Source organism: Salvia splendens, chromosome 3 (genome assembly GCF_004379255.2).
Source record: "Salvia splendens isolate huo1 chromosome 3, SspV2, whole genome shotgun sequence".
Classification (NCBI taxonomy): domain Eukaryota; kingdom Viridiplantae; phylum Streptophyta; class Magnoliopsida; order Lamiales; family Lamiaceae; genus Salvia; species Salvia splendens.
In genome coordinates, this window is record NC_056034.1 from 35,487,189 (window position 1) to 35,505,155 (window position 17,967).

The 17,967-nt window shown below is 35.8% G+C and overlaps 1 protein-coding gene across 2 annotated transcripts; it reads left to right on the plus strand.

Annotated features, from left to right (window-relative positions):
* Positions 1–3,541: 3,541 nt before the first annotated feature.
* LOC121797385 (serine carboxypeptidase-like 45) lies at positions 3,542–5,821 on the plus strand. Of its 2 annotated transcripts, XM_042196141.1 has the most exons (10): positions 3,542–3,889; positions 3,954–4,055; positions 4,117–4,212; positions 4,281–4,373; positions 4,457–4,527; positions 4,609–4,890; positions 4,972–5,096; positions 5,165–5,257; positions 5,335–5,452; positions 5,537–5,821. In XM_042196141.1, exons 1-10 carry the CDS (start codon positions 3,640–3,642, stop codon positions 5,732–5,734), a joined length of 1,428 nt encoding a protein of 475 aa, XP_042052075.1. In that variant the 5' UTR covers positions 3,542–3,639; the 3' UTR covers positions 5,735–5,821. The 2 variants fall into 2 exon arrangements, with proteins under 2 accessions (XP_042052075.1, XP_042052076.1); XM_042196142.1 differs by lacking the exon at positions 4,117–4,212.
* Positions 5,822–17,967: the final 12,146 nt, after the last annotated feature.

Below are 17,967 nucleotides of genomic sequence, written 5' to 3' on the forward strand. Positions count from 1 at the left end.
GCCTATTTTCATCATTATGTATTGGATAGATCGTATATTCATTTTATCGGAAGTAACTCGATTAGCTTGGTGGGCAACCCAAAACCTGAACCTTTAGGGTTAAGGGTGAACTTTTATAACCCGATTAGCCCGGACCTGCTTGACCCACAACCGAGCAGAGTTGGCCCGATTGATATCCCTAGTCTTAAGCAATATGTCCCAATATTTTTATTTATTTATGAACTATAAATGAAAGAACAAAATCCAGGCGCTACAAAATTTTTGAACTTCCTCAATTATCATAGTTAAAGTGACCAGAAAAAGACTTCAAATTATCAAAGCATGTGCATTACTCATAATCTTCTTAGAACTAGTAACAACTATGAACAAACAAGTAATGAATGGCGAACAGAGTCCAGACTCGACCATCCAGTTCCTCCGACTCAAAAAACAAAAAACAAAGGGTCAACCTGCTTGTGAGGGGAGGACGAAGTTTTGACACGGCCATCTAATTCCCCCGACTGAAAATCGAGAAGGTCGGCTTCCTTGTGTCGTTTTCTTTTCAATTTGGAAGTGGTTTTCAAGCTAAATCTTCCCCTCCTTTTTTCTATGGAAAGTTGTCCCATTTTTTTATCGTTTTTATTGTTACACTTTTCTTGCCCAACTTCGCATCGGTGAATGAACCAAATTCTTTCCCCTTCGAAGTTACAAAAAATATTTTTGCCGATTGCGTGTGGATTGTTGTTGTGCCAACTTGTGGACGTGATGATGAGTGATAGAGTCAGACATACATGAGCTGGAGAAAAGTGCGGAGTTTATAAGACTCATGATCTATCACCTAGAAGAAAGGCAGAGACAATCAAAGCTCCTTGAACAGTAGGATGCGAATGTGAACATAAGAAAGAGTGCTATATGGATCTATGGAAAGTTGTCCCATTTTTTTATCATTTTTATTGTTACACTTTTCTTGCCCAACTTCGCATCGATGAATGAACCGAATTCTTTCTCGTTCGAAGTTAAAAAATATTTTTGCCGATCGCGTGTGGATGTTGCTATGTCAACTTGTGGATGTGATGATGAGTGATAGAGTCAAAGACATACGTGAGCTGGAGAAAAGTGCGAAGTTTATAAGACCTATGATCTATCACCTAGAAGAAAGACAGAGACAATCAAAACTCCTTGAATAGTAGGATGTGAATGAGAACATAAGAAAGAGTGCTACGGGTCGTCTTCATCAGCGGCTAATCTGAGTGGGCCAGCCGATCCCACCGTAGGGCGCCAGGTACCAGTAATGCCTACCATTGGCCGCCATCCTTAACTCAAGTTCCTGCGGCGTCGCATTTTCTCTATAGAGATGTCACATGTAATCTTAGTTTTAGGCTTGATTTGTAAGTTTCTTTTCATAATAATTCCAACTTTAGTTTTGTACATGGCTTGTAAGCTAGTTCACACTTTAAAATCATTTTTTTCCCACACTATCAACATGACTTTTGTTTATTAGGACAAATAAATCATAAAAAAAAACCGAAAATTCTGTTACACACGACACAAACACATACCGATCATAATCAATTCAACATGATTCCTACCATTAGAGATAAAAAAGAGAAAATAAAAGAGGAAGAAGTTTCACCGGCATGAGATAACTGGAGACACCGGTGCAAGTGGCTGAAACATCGCATGTGTTGTTGTGTCTAACTGGAGTTTGTATACTAAAAGTCCTTTCAAGCGTATATGTATTTGTGCAGTTACTCAAACATATATATACGAGAAACCTTTAATCCACTTCTAACCTAATGAGATTATTAAATTTATTTAAATTCCTAGTTATCAAATTATTAATTTTGGAATATCAATGTTTGTTTAATAATTCTTCTTTTATTGAAAAATGTGATTGAATTATCATCATATTTATGATATCATAGAAAACATTACAACAACATGGTTTTAAATATTGACTTGCAATATTCAAGCATCAATCGCTTTTATGATTGAAGCTATTTTCTTTAGTAAATTATCAAGTTCTTTAGGACCTAAGTCTTGAACTCATTTGATTAAACTGGAATTGATGATTAATTTAATCTGATTTTTTTAATGTGATACAATTTAAATTATATTGTTTAATCCAAAACAGTATTGTAAAAAAATAATTGTTACTTTAAATAGTATAACATGAAAAAGGAGGAGAGAGGAAAACGGAGAAAAGAAAATTTGTATTAGAAAGAAATAGAGGAGAAATAAAAGAAAAAAAGTAAAAAAAGTCTTTTGTGTTAATTTTAAGATTCAATGGTAAAAACAGAAATTAAAAACCTTAATTCAGTATTTTTTTTAAAATCAAAGACTTTTCTTAATTCAAAAATCTAAAATATGCTCCATTTGTCTTACAGACATTTGTGACGGCACAAAAATTGATGCATAATTGGTAAAGTAAAAGAGAGATGGAAAGAAAAAGTAATTATAGTATTATTAGTGAATAATGAAATTCATTTTTTTTACTAAAGAGAAGGAAGTTACCAAAAATAGAATGAGATAATTTTATGGGACATTGTAAAATAAAAATGTCCTTATTTTTATGGAACGAATGAAGTAAAATATAGAAATACATTTTTTTCATACACTATATTTGAAATTTATTCTAAAAATAGTATGCACGTAATTCAGTCTTAGCTAGGAGTATCACATATAACTGTGACCCCAAGCATTACTATTTTTTCGCGACATTTCTGTAAAATTTGCGTGAAATTAAATCGTCATAAGATTAAGCAAAACCAATTTATTTCCCACTAATTCTGAGTGTCACGTGTGTCCAACAAGAAAGAAGGCATACACGCCGCTCAATTATTTCCCCTCCCCTGCTACAATACAAAAATTAAAATAAATTCAAACAAAACTCCAAAGCAGATTCACAACTTGTGGGCACACCTATTTCTTAACTTTTAATCAAAACAAATCCCCAATTCAAAAATCCCCCGTTACACGCCATAAAGTACTTTACTACTATGATAATCTTGAAATGGTAGTGTTAATTAAAAATGGTCCTTGATTAGATGACTTAGAAATCTACGCTCTAGCTCACACTTTGAAAATGCTTTAATTAAGTACTCCGTTTGTTCCGTGTTAACAGAGGCATTTCTTTTCAGTATAAAGTTTAAGAATAATGCGTTGAGTGGATGATGAATAATGTAAGAGAGAAGAAGAGATAATAAAGTAAGAGGGAAGATTACTTTTTGCTAAAAATATAAATGAATAAATTATGATGGAACTTTTCAAAATAGAAAAATGACTTTATTAACATGGAATAGAGGGAGTACTTCCTTGTTTTCTTCGTGATACAATGTCTCTCATTTTACTATTTTAAAATATCCATAATTTAAAGTTTCATTTGCTTTTTTTTTTCATTTTAAGTAGGAGACACACTATTAACCTAACTTATTATCCTCTCTTTTAATTATAAAATCAATATATAAAAGTGTGATTTTTTTTTTTTTGACTCATTTCTCCTTTTTTTAAAATCAAAATGAAACTATAAGAGAGTAGAATGGTCAAGGAAGTAGATTCAAATTAGACCAACATATCTATAACTAGCTAGATCCCACTCCGTTTCAAAACACAAACACACACAGTGAAAGAGAGATAGAGAGAGAGAGAGAGGGGGTGACGATGGCAGCATCTCAGCACTATTCAATCTTGGTAATAATAATATGCGCGTTAGTAGTGATAGCTGCTGCATCTGCATCCCAGAAAGAAGCTGATAAAATAGCAAGTTTTCCCGGCCAACCGGCGGTCAATTTCCGGCAATATTCCGGGTACATCAGCGTGGACGAAAAGCAACAAAGATTGTATTTTTACTACTTTGTGGAAGCAGAAAGTGAGGCTGCTTCAAAGCCTCTAGTCCTGTGGTTGAATGGAGGTATTTACATAGAGATAAAGATGAATTTTTGAATGAGAAATTAAGCGGAAGTGAAATGGTGCAGGGCCGGGCTGCTCTTCCATTGGAGCCGGTGCTTTTAGCGAGCACGGACCTTTTCAACCTTCTGCCAATTCTTTGGTCAAAAATCACTACAGCTGGAATAAAGGTTTTCTCTTTTTCCTTTACTCCTTTTTTTTTACTCTCTGTAACTTTTTTTTTTAGAACAGTGGCTAATATGTTGTACTTGGAATCACCTGCTGGAGTTGGATTCTCTTACTCTACAAATCAATCTTTCTACCAATCTGTGAATGATGATATGACAGGTACGAGGTGGTCTTGAATCTTGATAACATTCCACATTTATTTTGATAGTTGATGAAAATTATTACAGCAAGAGACAACCTTGTTTTCCTCGAGAATTGGTTCAAGAGATTCCCAGAATTCAACAACAGAGAATTTTACATATCAGGAGAGAGTTATGGTGGTATGATCAATCTTCTAATTAGTATGTTTAGCATGTTGGTTGGTGTCAAATGAAGAATCTTGGTTGTTTGCATTTGCTTGCAGGGCATTATGTACCACAACTAGGACATCTCATTCTCCAATCCAAAGCCAAGATCAATCTCAAAGGAATAGCAGTGAGTAGTAAATCACATAAAAGATGAAATAGTACTAAATGATTAGAAATTTAGAATTCATAATCTTGTTTTGTTTTGCAGATAGGAAATCCTCTTCTCGAATTCAACACGGATTTCAACTCGAGGGCCGAGTATTTATGGTCACACGGCCTAATATCCGATGCCACATTTCAGGACTTCACATTTGCTTGCAACTACTCCGAGATCAGAAGGCAGGCGGCCTCGGGAGCCCTCACCCCAGTCTGCCGCCGTGTCATCAAGCTCGTCTCCTCTGAGATGAGCCATTTCATAGACGCCTATGATGTCACCCTCGACGTCTGTCTCTCGTCTCTCCAGCTGCAGTCTCTGCGTCTCAATCAAATGGTGAAATGATCATTGATCCTTGTTTCGATTGCTTATTAAGATGCTTTTTTGTTTTAACTCAATTCATTTTCATTCTTCTAGCAAGATGAGCCTAAAGTGAATGTGTGTGTGGAGGATGAGACGATCGTCTACTTAAACAGGAAAGAGGTGCAGGCAGCGTTCCACGCTCGTCTCCCCAATGCCACTAGATGGAGCGTCTGCAGCGAGTAATTTTATCATTTTCAGACTCAAATCCGCCTCGCCATTCTTTCTAACTAACTCTACTCTATTGCAGAGTGCTGCAGTACAATATGCAGGATCTCGAGATACCAACTATCCAAGTAGTGGGCGAACTTGTCAAGTCGAGCATTCGAGTATTAGTCTACAGGTAAAGCCATTGCTTGTTGTACTTGAGCTTTTTCAGATACATATATTGATGATGCAAGGTTTCTTTTTGGTTTCCAGTGGTGATCAAGATTCTATTCTCCCACTCATCGGAACCCGGACACTGGTTAATGCACTTGCTAAAGAATTGGGCTTGAACACAACTGAGGCCTATGGTGTTTGGTTTGAAGGTGGACAGGTTAGGCATTCAAACTAGTCACCCTTTTTTTTCTCTTTTTTGAGGAATGGTCTAAATTTCTATCTATGAAATGCAATTTTGCAGGTTGGTGGATGGACACAAGTCTATGGTGACTTTCTATCATTTGCAACGATACGAGGAGCATCTCACGAAGCCCCGTTTTCTCAGCCAGAGAGATCGCTCGTTCTTTTCAGGTCGTTTGTCGAGGGAAAGCCGCTACCGCGAGTTAATGGGTTGGCCAAGGGGAAGAACATAGTGAGTTCTATGAACAGACTTGTGTAAACCTTCAAGGGAAGAAATAAACATGGTATTGAATGACTTTCTTGTGACATTCTTTTCCAATGATGTGTGATTGGGTTTTCAGATTCAGTATATCTTCAGTCATTATATCGTTGATGTGTGATTGGGTTTTCGTACAATAAAACTTTGTTTTGTTTAGGATATCTATCTATTGGAGACAATATCATCTCTGATGCACCAAGATATGATTTTATAGAATAACAATATTATATCTTTTCCTATGCTAGTTACCGCAATCTAAGTTACCATAATTATTGGGTTACGAAAACCCGCACAAAATGACAAGTCAAAATAACGTATAACCAACACCCTATATTCGATGGTACTTTTATAGATTAGAATTAAACGATCACTGAGATCTCATACTTGATTATACCAGTAACGAGCACTTATCTTTGTGCAATCCTATTTAACGTTATACCTAGGGGTGGCAAATCGTGCGTGTCGGGTCGTTATCGTGTCGACACGATAACGACACGAACACGATAACAACAAACACGAACACGACCCGTTAAGAAAACCTCAAACACGAACACGAACACGACACGAAACCTTCAGACACGAACACGACACGAACCCATTAACAACACGAACCAATTCGGGTCAACACGACACGATAACAACACGTACACGAGATGACACGATAACGACTCGATAACAACACGACCTGATAACGGTTAAACCTATTAAAAATGAAAATAATAAGAATTAATAATATTAAAATATTATTTGTTAACGGATAACACGAACACGACACGAACACGACACGAAATTTTCGTGTCCTTAACGGGTCGACCCGATAAGGACACGAACCCAATAAGCTCTGACCCAAACCCATTATTTTCGTGCCGGTTCGTGTCGTGTTATCGTGTCGTGTTAAAAATTGCCAGCCCTAGTTATACCACACTTCACTATGATCATCATTCAAGATAAGGGTGATTTTGAATCGAAACTAGCATTCATTCACCATAAGCCATCATGACACGGCCTTTAAACTTTATAATTATTTATCCACTAAAAATAATTATTGGGTATAGTTCAAGTGTGGCTGTATGCCTGTATTAGTTTGATATCATACGATTTTGTAGGTACAAGGAAGAAACGTCATTTTACACGTAATGGATCAGAAATTGAGATCAAATAGATTACTTTCTAAGCTAAAGGCTTTCTATAAATTAAAAAATAAATTGCTGAAGGCTTTCTATAAAAGAAAATGTTCCAATTCCATTTAAAGCGGGCTGATGCAAAAGGCCCATTCCATGCTTCGTGACCAACATTTATATTGCACATACAACACAAGCCTCAACTTACAAGTTATTATTAAAATCAAGATATGTGATAGTAGTAAATAAAGAGTGGGGTAGTTTAATCGATTGTAAATAATAATTTATGTTGTTACTTTCAATTTTGATCGATTGCTTTCAGGTTGTAAATTGATGCATTGATCGATTGCTTGAGGGCGTATCAAGTGTTTCAATTACTTAGTCACATTTTTTTTTATGAAAAATCAAATGCTCAAGGTATAAAATAACGAGCTACACGAGTAGGAAATCCAAAGTGCGGCAAGAGAAAGCGAAAGAAGCAAAAACATCCGAACACTAAGTAACCTCAAAATAGAATCAAACTAAAGGTAAACTCACTGCATCACCCTGCGCCAAAACACACAACTATGCCACAAAAGAAGGTAAAACCAACAAGAGCCAAGAGTTCAACTGATAGTTAGCACAATTTGGCGGATCCAAGATTCATAAATGAAGGGGGACGAACAAGGTTATTTTACGTCCTGATCAGGGATGATTAGTCGACTTGGGACCCCTCCCGTCCCCCGGATCAACCACTTATGCTAGTATTCTTATCTAATTCGACAATGTACTTCTATCCGCATATATATTACTGAGCAACAAAATATTCACAAGTCCATCCATACTAAAACGGCACTATGACTTGGTGTATTCAACTAATGATTGTTTTGACAAACAGAAGCATGAAAGCTCACATATAGGGTTGGAACGGTACGGTATACCGCGCCGAAATGGCCATACCGCATACCGTACCGTACCGTGCGGTATGACCAAAAACCATACCTTTACCGTACCGCTTTTGTCGGTATACCTCAATTGCGGTATACCAAAATTTAGATATTGTTACCGTACCGCTTTTGTCGGTATACCGTACCGTGATTTCGGTATACCGCAATATGCGGTATACCGCTGTATACCGTAATTTCCGGTATATACCGCAATTGCGGTATATACTGTATTTGCGGTATACCGTGTTATTTGCGGTATATACCGCAATGGCGGTATGATTCGACATACCGCGGTATATACAAAATGCATACCTTTACCGTACCTAAAACTGTCGGTACGGTATGATACCGTACCGAAAAGTACGGTATACCGAAAATTCGGTATTTTCGATATTTTTTTCGGTACGGTAAGTGCGGTATATCAGTATTTCTGTATATTTTCCCAGCCCTACTCACATCCAATTAGACATACACATTACGGAATTGTTTTTGAGACATTAATTGAACCACTTTTTATGAAAAATTACATACTAATGTTTATATCGAAATTAGCAAATGTTACGGCTCCCATATGTAATATATATGCATACTTTTTTGTGTGAACTGTTTTTATTACTAATCAGTATAACAATAAAAATAAATAAAAGTTAGACTATTAAAAGCGTACGTGATAGCTAGGGTCACTTAGAAGATTGCATATATATGTGAATGTAAATTATCATATAACTAAATAAATACTCTATCGGTCTCATTACAAGTGACACATTTCTTTTTCACACGTATTTTAAAAAAAATAAATGGTTAAAATGGAGATAAAGTAAAGTAAAAGAGAGAATAATTTAGATGAGACACTCATCTACATTATTATCTTTCTTACTTTATTTTCTCTTCATTTTAAATATTTTCTCAAAACATATACAAAAAAAAAATGTGTCACTTGTAATGGAACAGATATAGTAATATCTAAATGTCATTCTAAACGTGTGGATTGATAAGTGTACAGATATAGTAATATCTAAATGTCATTCTAAACGTGTGGATTGATAAGTGTATAATCTTTCATTAAATTTAAAATCGCCTAATTTTCTAACTATTCTGTTAGAAAGAATATAAGAATGTTTTATCTTCGTTTTGTACTTATATTTATGGGAAATGACCCAAACAAAATGCATCTAAATCTAAAAATACAGCCAAAATCTTGGCCATAGAAAAAAATTATACCTATAAAATTTCAAACAGTACTAATATAGTGTTGTTGTACAATTATTTTTTCAATGATGTATGTTGTATGCTGTATGCATGTATATTATGTACGGAAGGAAATTGGTAATTTCCATATAGTGTATATAAATATTATACAATTTTCCACCAAAAGTTGTTCAATTAATGTCTTAAAAATAATTTCATGATTTGTGGAGTATATCTTATTGGATGTGGCCCTTTTATACTTCTATTTGGTAAAAAAAATCGTTGATTGAACACACCAAGTTCTAGTGTCATTCTTGGTGATCTGAGATTTTTGCCTAATTGAAAATTTGTAGAAATATCTATTTCCCAAGTGTCGATTAATTATCGTACACCCCAAGTTTCGATTTAGAAAATAAAGTAAAGGTTTGAATTTGCATTGGTAGTACTAATAATGAAAGGTGGGCACCGGCCCACCCCAAAGAGTTGAAGGCCATATAATGTGATGATCCAATGATGCCAAAACCATGAGTTTGACCAAAGAAACGAAAATAAAATAGTTCTAGTAAAATAAAAATGGTGCAGAAAAGAATAAAGAAGTACTTAAATGATAATTCAAAAGAAAAAAAAAGTAAACTAGAGAAGGCTGAGGTGCTTTTAGAGCAATATTGATTATCCTTTACTTTAATGATGCTGTCTGTTTTCCACTTTTAACTAAGAGCTATAGGGTTCTTGCTACTTGCCTTGCCAGCCATTCTTGTTTGCATTTCAACAAACATTTTTTTTTTTTTGCATATCATGAAATATTATTGTAGGGTTAAACTTCACTCGTTTTTTTGTTTGACCATAACACATTTGGCAGAATCTGACTAATTCTGTTCAATCAGATTAAGGTCGAAAGTCTCCAGCAGATGACGGGTTTGAACATGTGATCTCAAGGTCACCACAGCTTTGCACCGCCAACTGTGCTAAATAAGTCACTTCTTTTTTTATTACTTAGGAATATCGTTTATATTTCATAGACAGACTTTTTATGCATTGCCAAAATGTATTTATTCGAGTTTAAATTTTGATACAATCACATTAATTTATTTGTCCGTGTTTGATCTGTAACAAATTGCGAGGTTTGAAGAAAACATGAACATTTCTATTCAACTAGAGTAATAACAGTTGAATGTAAGACGCTAAAACAATAAATTTGAGCTAAATTCTACTAGTTTAATTTGTTATATGATTCTAGCTATTTTAATAATAATACATGAACTTTCGACTAGTTAGATTTTCCAATTAAAATTGATTTGGCAAAATTGAAAATGACGTGTCTATAAAAATAATGTTGTTTCGATCAAAATAATGTCTCTGTTACTTTAATTGAAATTAAGTCAATTTTGATTTCAATTTTCCAAATTAAACCTACTTTAATAATTTGGAATTTAATTAGATTTTAAGGAAAAAACAGAGATTCGTACATTGATTTTGTTGGGATACGAATTTCAAAGAATTCAATGAACCAAACAAATATGGTACAGTATTTAACTGGTAATTACCAAATCAACAAACTATAGGTTTTACTCTGATTAGTTCACGGGCTGTCAATTTTTGACACGACACGATAACACGACACGAACCGGTACGAAATTAATGGGTTTGGGTCATAGCTTATTGGGTTCATGTCCTTATCGTGTCGACCCGTTAAGGACACGAAAATTTCGTGTCGTGTTCGTGTTGTGTTTGGGTCGGGTTCGTGTTATCCGTTAACAATATGTGTTCGTGTCGTGTTCGTGTCGGGTTCGTGTTATCCGTTAACAAAAAATATTTTAATATTATTAATTCTTATTATTTTCATTTTCAATACTTATTAAATTGACTCTCATAGTCTCATACGGTCATATCTCATTTAAATCATTTAAATATTTAATCACTTTCCAATACGTGTTGTTATCGTGTCGTGTTGACCCGAAGTGGTTCGTGTCGTGTTCGTGTCTAAGGGTAGCGGGTCGTGTTCGTGTTCGTGTTTGGGATTTTCTTAATGTGTCGTGTTCGTGTTTGTTGTTATCGTGTTCGTGTAATTATCGTGTCGACACGATAACGACCCGACACGCACGATTTGCCACCCCTACACGTATAGCATTTAAGTTGACACCAGCTTAAGATTAGCTTTAATTATAGCTTAACAACTGTAATTAGTTCAATTTTTTTCCAGTTGTCCCATCTAAATCTTGTTAAATTAAATAAGGAATGTTAGATCTAGTTCATAATGATTAGATAAATTCTCCAGTATGTTAATTGTTAAGAATAAATCTAACTTATGATTGACTAGAACAACATTCATTATTGATTTATTAATCAAAATATTCGAAGTAAGGCAATCATATATCTGTGTGTATATTCACACTTTTTATAGTTTGGTTGAAATTTCAGATTCATTGTGATTTTAGAAGTTGCAAAGAGGTTAGCCTTGTTTTCAGGAGGTGTGTGTTACTTCGCTCTTATCTTGATCACTTGGGCTAGCTTTTGAGGTCCTTTTGTCGTTCTAGTTCGTTGCCTTGTGCTTAATGGTGCTTTCAAAGTGTATGGTTATGCGACTTGTTTTGCTTGGTTTTTATTTTTTATTTTTGAATGTATTTTGGTTGAAACTTATAGTAGAGTGGGTGATATTTTTTCTCTGTTTTTCTTCTTTGTTGTTTTACTCACCTAGCATTATGGCTTGAGCATAAGGCTTTGCCTCTGTTTTATCTAAAAAAACTAGTGAAATAGCATGTTATAACAATTATAAATACTATACATATAGTACTATAATAGATTAACTTTATCATGATTTGAAGAAATTACATGCAAAAAATTCTTATTAAGTAGTACAATATCAAAATACATATAACTATTAGTATATGAATGGTTACTATTTTGGATATAAAAGAGAGAGTAAAAATACACACTTTCATAACAGTAGTATATATTGAAAATGTATTGCTCTTCTTCGCCTCTTCCCGTCCCACAATATAATAGAGAGACTTTTAAGTATTGCAATTACTTTCATTAAAGAAATAGTATCATATTTTTGTAGCTCCATCTCCATATATAGGAGTATTATTTACCATTTTGATACAATTGATTTAAACTAGTTGTGAGCAGAAATGTGTTGGCGGAGTTGTGAGAGTGGTATGGGCATTCATATATAGTTGGGTGCAACTTTACTTTGGTGGTTGGGAAAAATAAAGATACAAAATACAAAATTGTATCGACTGTAACTTTGTAGCATGGGAAAGGATGTAGAGACAATATCATTTGCACAAAGAAAATGTTCACCATGTATATTAATTTTCTGATATTCCTATCCCATCTTTGTGGCCCCTTCATTAACCCCTTATTTGTCTTAGTCTTTTATCTAATGATTATATGGCCATACTTAATTTAGCAATAAAAGAAAACAAACAATTAAAAATCACCATGCAAGTTAAAATTCCTTTTTGCTCTCTTTAATTTCTAACCAAAATACACCTATAATTTTACCTTCATATAAAATTGAGAAAATACTACTATATGTAGTCACAGAAACTAATGTTGTAGTGGCATCCAAAATATATAGAAATGTGTATTTTTGGTGATTAATTTACATTGTGGGTTTAACTTAATGGTAATTAAACTGTGGATTAACGTTAGAATGATAAGATCTCTGTAGTGAAAGCAGGCCCTTCTTCATTCTTCACTCAGAAAAAATCCAGGAAAATTGATACTCCCTCCGTCCAGCAATAGGAGTCCCGTTTTTCCGTTTTGGGACGTCCGGGAATAGGAGTCCCGGTTCACTTACCATATTTAGAAAAATTAATTACCCTCCCCCAATTCTCAATTACACTCTCCCACTCTCTCAATTACACTGCCGTTTACTCCATCCTCTTCCTATGTGGAAACCTTAATCCACGCCGCTTTGACGAAGATTCTCCGCCGCCACCGTCGCGATCTACCCCGGCGTCACGAAGATCGTCGTGAGGGGAGACGGCGTCGTCGATGTCTCAGGGACGGAATTCGAGCTCGATCTGTGGCGGTTCCGCCTGCCGCCATCCACGCGCCCCGAGCTCGTGTCCGCCACCTACGAGGACGGCGAGCTGGTGGTGACCGTGCCGAAGGGGGAGGACGAGGAAGACGGCGGCGGGGATTTGGGGAATCGGAGTAGCTTGTTCTTGTACAGTAACCTAATTTCCCCCCTCTTTCTCTTAGCTCCAATTTCAATTTCAAAGAAAACGTGATTCACTTATTTGGTGTTCGTGATTCGGACTCACTTATTTGGTGTTCGTGATTCAGATTTGGTGTTCGTGATTCAGACTCAATTTCGTGATTCACTTATGTAATGGAAGGCATTTTTTTATGTTGAGTGTTCTTATTAAATTCAGTTTCCCATTAATTGTGTCCATTTTTTTGGCAGCCTAAAATTAAATTCATGATGCATAAAATTAAATTCATGTTGCACCCCTTGATATGAAAAGGTGTTGCATTGTTGTAGGCAAAAAAAAAAGCAGTTGGTTGTATGCAAGCTAAAAAAAGGGTTTAAAACAATTAAGGTGAGTCTCAAATTCCACTATCACACACCATTTATTGCACACTCCAAAATTTTCTTAAAATCCGTGCCCTGGAGAAATGGGACTCCTATTGCTGGACCGAAGGAGTATCATCATTATGGCTATCATTAAAGTTTAACAAAGTTCTATTCATTATTTTTTTGACTAATTGATTGCAGCAGTTGTTAGACGACTACATTTATTGCGCAATATTGTAAAAATCATTCCCTCTTAGCCATTATTTTCTCGAATAGATGTGATTTGGAGTTAATAAAGAAATATAAAAATGATATATTAATGTGTGTCTTGTCATTTGCCTTTATCATAATTATTTTATTTAATCAATTTGGTAAGAGCAATAGTATAAATAAATAAAAATAATTAAAGAGTGAAATTCATGAATAGTGTAAGTAAAAAAGATGTTGGTTGTGACTTGTGAGTGTTAAGAAACTAAGGAGCGGATAAGAGACGTGAATTATGGATGCTTTTATATATATTCAAAAAAATAATTAATGAGTATTTTTATTGTGAAATTGATAATTTGTGTTGTTTGATGGAGTGCAAAAGCATTTCAGCACTGAATAATTATGTGATTGAATTTAAATAATTATATCAATCCTAATTCCTATCTAAAAACAAGGGAACGGCTTCTTGATATGACACCAAATGTTGAATTATTGAAGGATTTCAATGCTTTAAATCAAAAGTATTCTAGTATCAAATTATTATGTAATTGGGAAATGCAACAAGCCAAATGCATCAAGTTGTACCTTCCATTTTGAATAAAAAAAATATCAGATTTCGTATTCTAAATTTATGTTCACCGGATCTTTCTTTCTGAATAAATTTTGTCATATCTTATATTCTCAACAATTTTCATGTAATAATAAAATTAGACTGACTTCTACCTTTCTACTACATGTGCTCATTTCTCATGAATCATGATATCCAAACATCTCAATACATAATTTCATGATGCAACGTAAAACATATGGCACATCTATATAAATAGATATATACATTTTTCTAAAAAAGGTCCTCTGTTTTTTCAACACATAGGGATCAGAAAATTTTGAGGAAAAAAACTATTTAATAACTTTCATGTATGGAAACTTACTACCAGATTTATAAAGTTAGCATGTGGCAGGTGTGAGAACACTTATTCAAATTACATCCCATTAACTATTTATCAATATCCCAAAAGATCTTCCACAGTTAAAAATATTAAATTCATCACCATTTTAGCCAAAATTTCACAACAGAAAGGAAAACAACTTTTTCAGATGTCAGAGCCTCCACAACGGTGGACAGCGGTCCCGCGTCCGTCCGTGCCAGCGGCGAGGACGCATACCGCCGCCGCTGCGCTCGCGCCGTGCCAGCGAGCAGGCGACGTGGCAGCTTACGATTGGGCAACGGCATAGCCGTTTCCTTTGAATTATTATTTTTTATTTTAAAATTCGATTTTTAATTATATAAAATGATTTAAAAAAAACATATTTTCCAAATCCCAAAAATATGGCCGTTTTTTTCCCGTTTTTTCTGAATTTTTTTGAATTGTTTTTTATTTTTTTCCCCCAAAATAATCTATAAATACACACATTCATCATTCATTTATCACATCAAATCATCTCTCATTCATCTCTCATTCATAATTCTCATACAAACTATCAACACATTTATCCCTCACTCAAAACCTCAAATGGATTTCACCCATATTATGGCGGAAGCGGAGCGCGAAGAACAAGAATACTAAGAACAACATCGTGCCTCTTACGAAGCATACGTCGCGGCGAATACCCCCGCTCCTCCTCCTCAACGAACCAGATCAAATCGCCGTGACATCCATCGTGACCGGGAGGGAGCCCACGAAAGGCTCGTTGCCGACTACTTTGCCGACCAGCCGCGGTTTCCGGCAGATTACTTCAGGCGCCGTTTTCGCATGTCAAAGCGCTTGTTCATGCGAATTGTCAACACATTGTCCGCACGTGTTGAATTCTTCCAAACAGGTCCAGATGTAGTCGGCCGGCAAAGTATCACGCCGTTGCAGAAGTGTACGTGTGCCATCCGACAACTCGCTACTGGGCAAACGGCCGACATATTCGACGAGTATTTGCATATCGGTGAGTCCACTGGAATCCTTTGTCTAAAGAATTTTTACGAGGGCGTTCGTTCAGCTTTCGGGGATGAATTCCTTCGGGCACCCACCACCGATGATTGCCAACGGTTGCTTCGTCTTCACGAATCAGTCCATGGCTTTCCCGGAATGCTTGGCAGCATTGACTGCATGCATTGGAGGTGGAAGAATTGCCCGACTGCTTGGAGGGGGCAACACTTGAGCGGTCACAAAGGCGGCGGCCCAACGCTTATCCTTGAGGTGGTCGCTGTCTACCGCCTATGGATTTGGCATGCATATTTCGGCGTTGCTGGATCCAACAACGACTTGAATGTGCTATATTCTTCACCACTCTTCAATGATGTGATGAATGGTGTAGCACCGGCGATCGATTTCACCATCAACGGAAATAGATACCACATGGGTTACTATCTCGCCGATGGTATATACCCACGGTGGTCGACTTTCGTGAAGACGTTCAACAACCAGCACGACCCGAGACGGGTTCTTTTTACGCAGCGTCAAGAGTCCGCACGGAAAGACGTCGAAAGAGCATTCGGGGTCCTTCAAGCCCGATTCAACATTGTTAAGTCCCCGGCTCGGCTATAGTACATGAATAATATCGCCGACATCATGTTCACGTGTATTATCTTACACAACATGATTATAGCCGACGAAGGGCCGAGGGCGGCTAGCTTCTACGACGAGGACGAAGCCGGAAGCTCAACAGCGAGGTCTCCCCCACGCCGAGGCGAGCATACGACGGTTGGCCAGAGAATCGAGACATGGCACACAATGCGCGATACCCGAATCCACAATCAACTACAAGAAGACCTAATCAAACACATGGGGGCGAAATTCGGCAACGCTTAGTGGTTTTTTTAATTTTTAGTATTTTAATTATGTAAGTTTTAATTTTTAGGATTTTAATTATGTCGTTTTTATTTTATTTGTTATTTGTAATATTATTTAGGTTTTTTTAATGAATTTTAGTATTATTGAAATGTTTTTGTTTAATTGAATTTTAAATTAATTGTGCTCGTCCTTGCGGAAGAGCACAGCTGTGAGTGTTGTGCTCTTGCCAGAGAGCAGGCAGAAAAAGTGGGGTCGGGCTCGCAACCGTGCCGCTGGCAAGAGTACGGTTGTGGATGCTCTTATGAGTTTCACCCAAAAATTAGATTATATATATACATATATTTTGCTGCCTTCCCACACAAAAAGTGAGTGGCATAACTTTTTACACAGACAACATATAAACCAATTCCACTAAGGAAAAAAAAAACTTTCCCCATCAAAACAAATAGCCTCTCTCCACCAAACCAAAAATATGACATGACCCAATATTAGTGAAAAAAATCATTTTCTTTTGTTGAGCTTTTCATGTATGTTACAATTTTGTGTGTGTGGATCTGTGCACAAAATAGGCTCTGAAATCAGCAAGAGTGAAAAGTTGAGTTTTTCAGATAGAAATTTCTACTAGTAGTAGGCTGCAAATTCCATGCAAATTTGGCCTTCTCTCCCCACCATTTTGACTTAATGTTGTTAAACAACTCATGCTTGGTTTGAGCTAAGTAAGAGGAGAGAGAAGTTTGAGTTGAGATGGGAAGTAGAAGAAGAGTAGTGTGGCTCCTTCTATTGCTCATGCTTTTAGTGTTGGAGAATCAATGTTGTGCAGATGGGAGCAGAAGATTCATTCAAGCTAATAAAAAGGGTTTATCATCATCAACAACCACCTTGAATCCTGCAAGTATTGACCGAAATTACTACAAAGGAGGAGTGGTTTCAGACAAGGATGATGGAGTGTTTGGAGGTGAAAAGAGAAGAGTATACACTGGTCCAAATCCTCTACACAACAGGTAAGAAGTTGTGGGAATTTCCCAAAACAAAAAAAATAATTATATTACTGTATGAGATATAAATCTTGATTCTCTAATTCAAGAACATAGTATATATTAGTAGCTTCTTCTTTATTTTTTTGTTTTCTTCTCCATTTGTTTTCTATGCTTTGCCTCAGTACAGAAGGAATATTGTTTTTGAAGAGAGAGAGATCAGCTTTGTATATGAAAGTCATGTTTTATCAATTTTTGTTTGGTTTAAGAATGAATAAATAACCCAAACCTGAATTGTTTTGTGCTTTCTACCCAATATGTGCCATGGTTTCTGAATAATCAATTAATGTTTGATCGTTGGTGTGATGAAGAAATTAAATGCCTGTCTCTCCAATATTATTTGTCTATGATATTGTACGAGGAAGGAATATTATTTGATGAATAATCATTTCATTTTTAATTTATCACTTGAAGGAAAGTAATAACGAAGTAAAATTCTTGTTTTT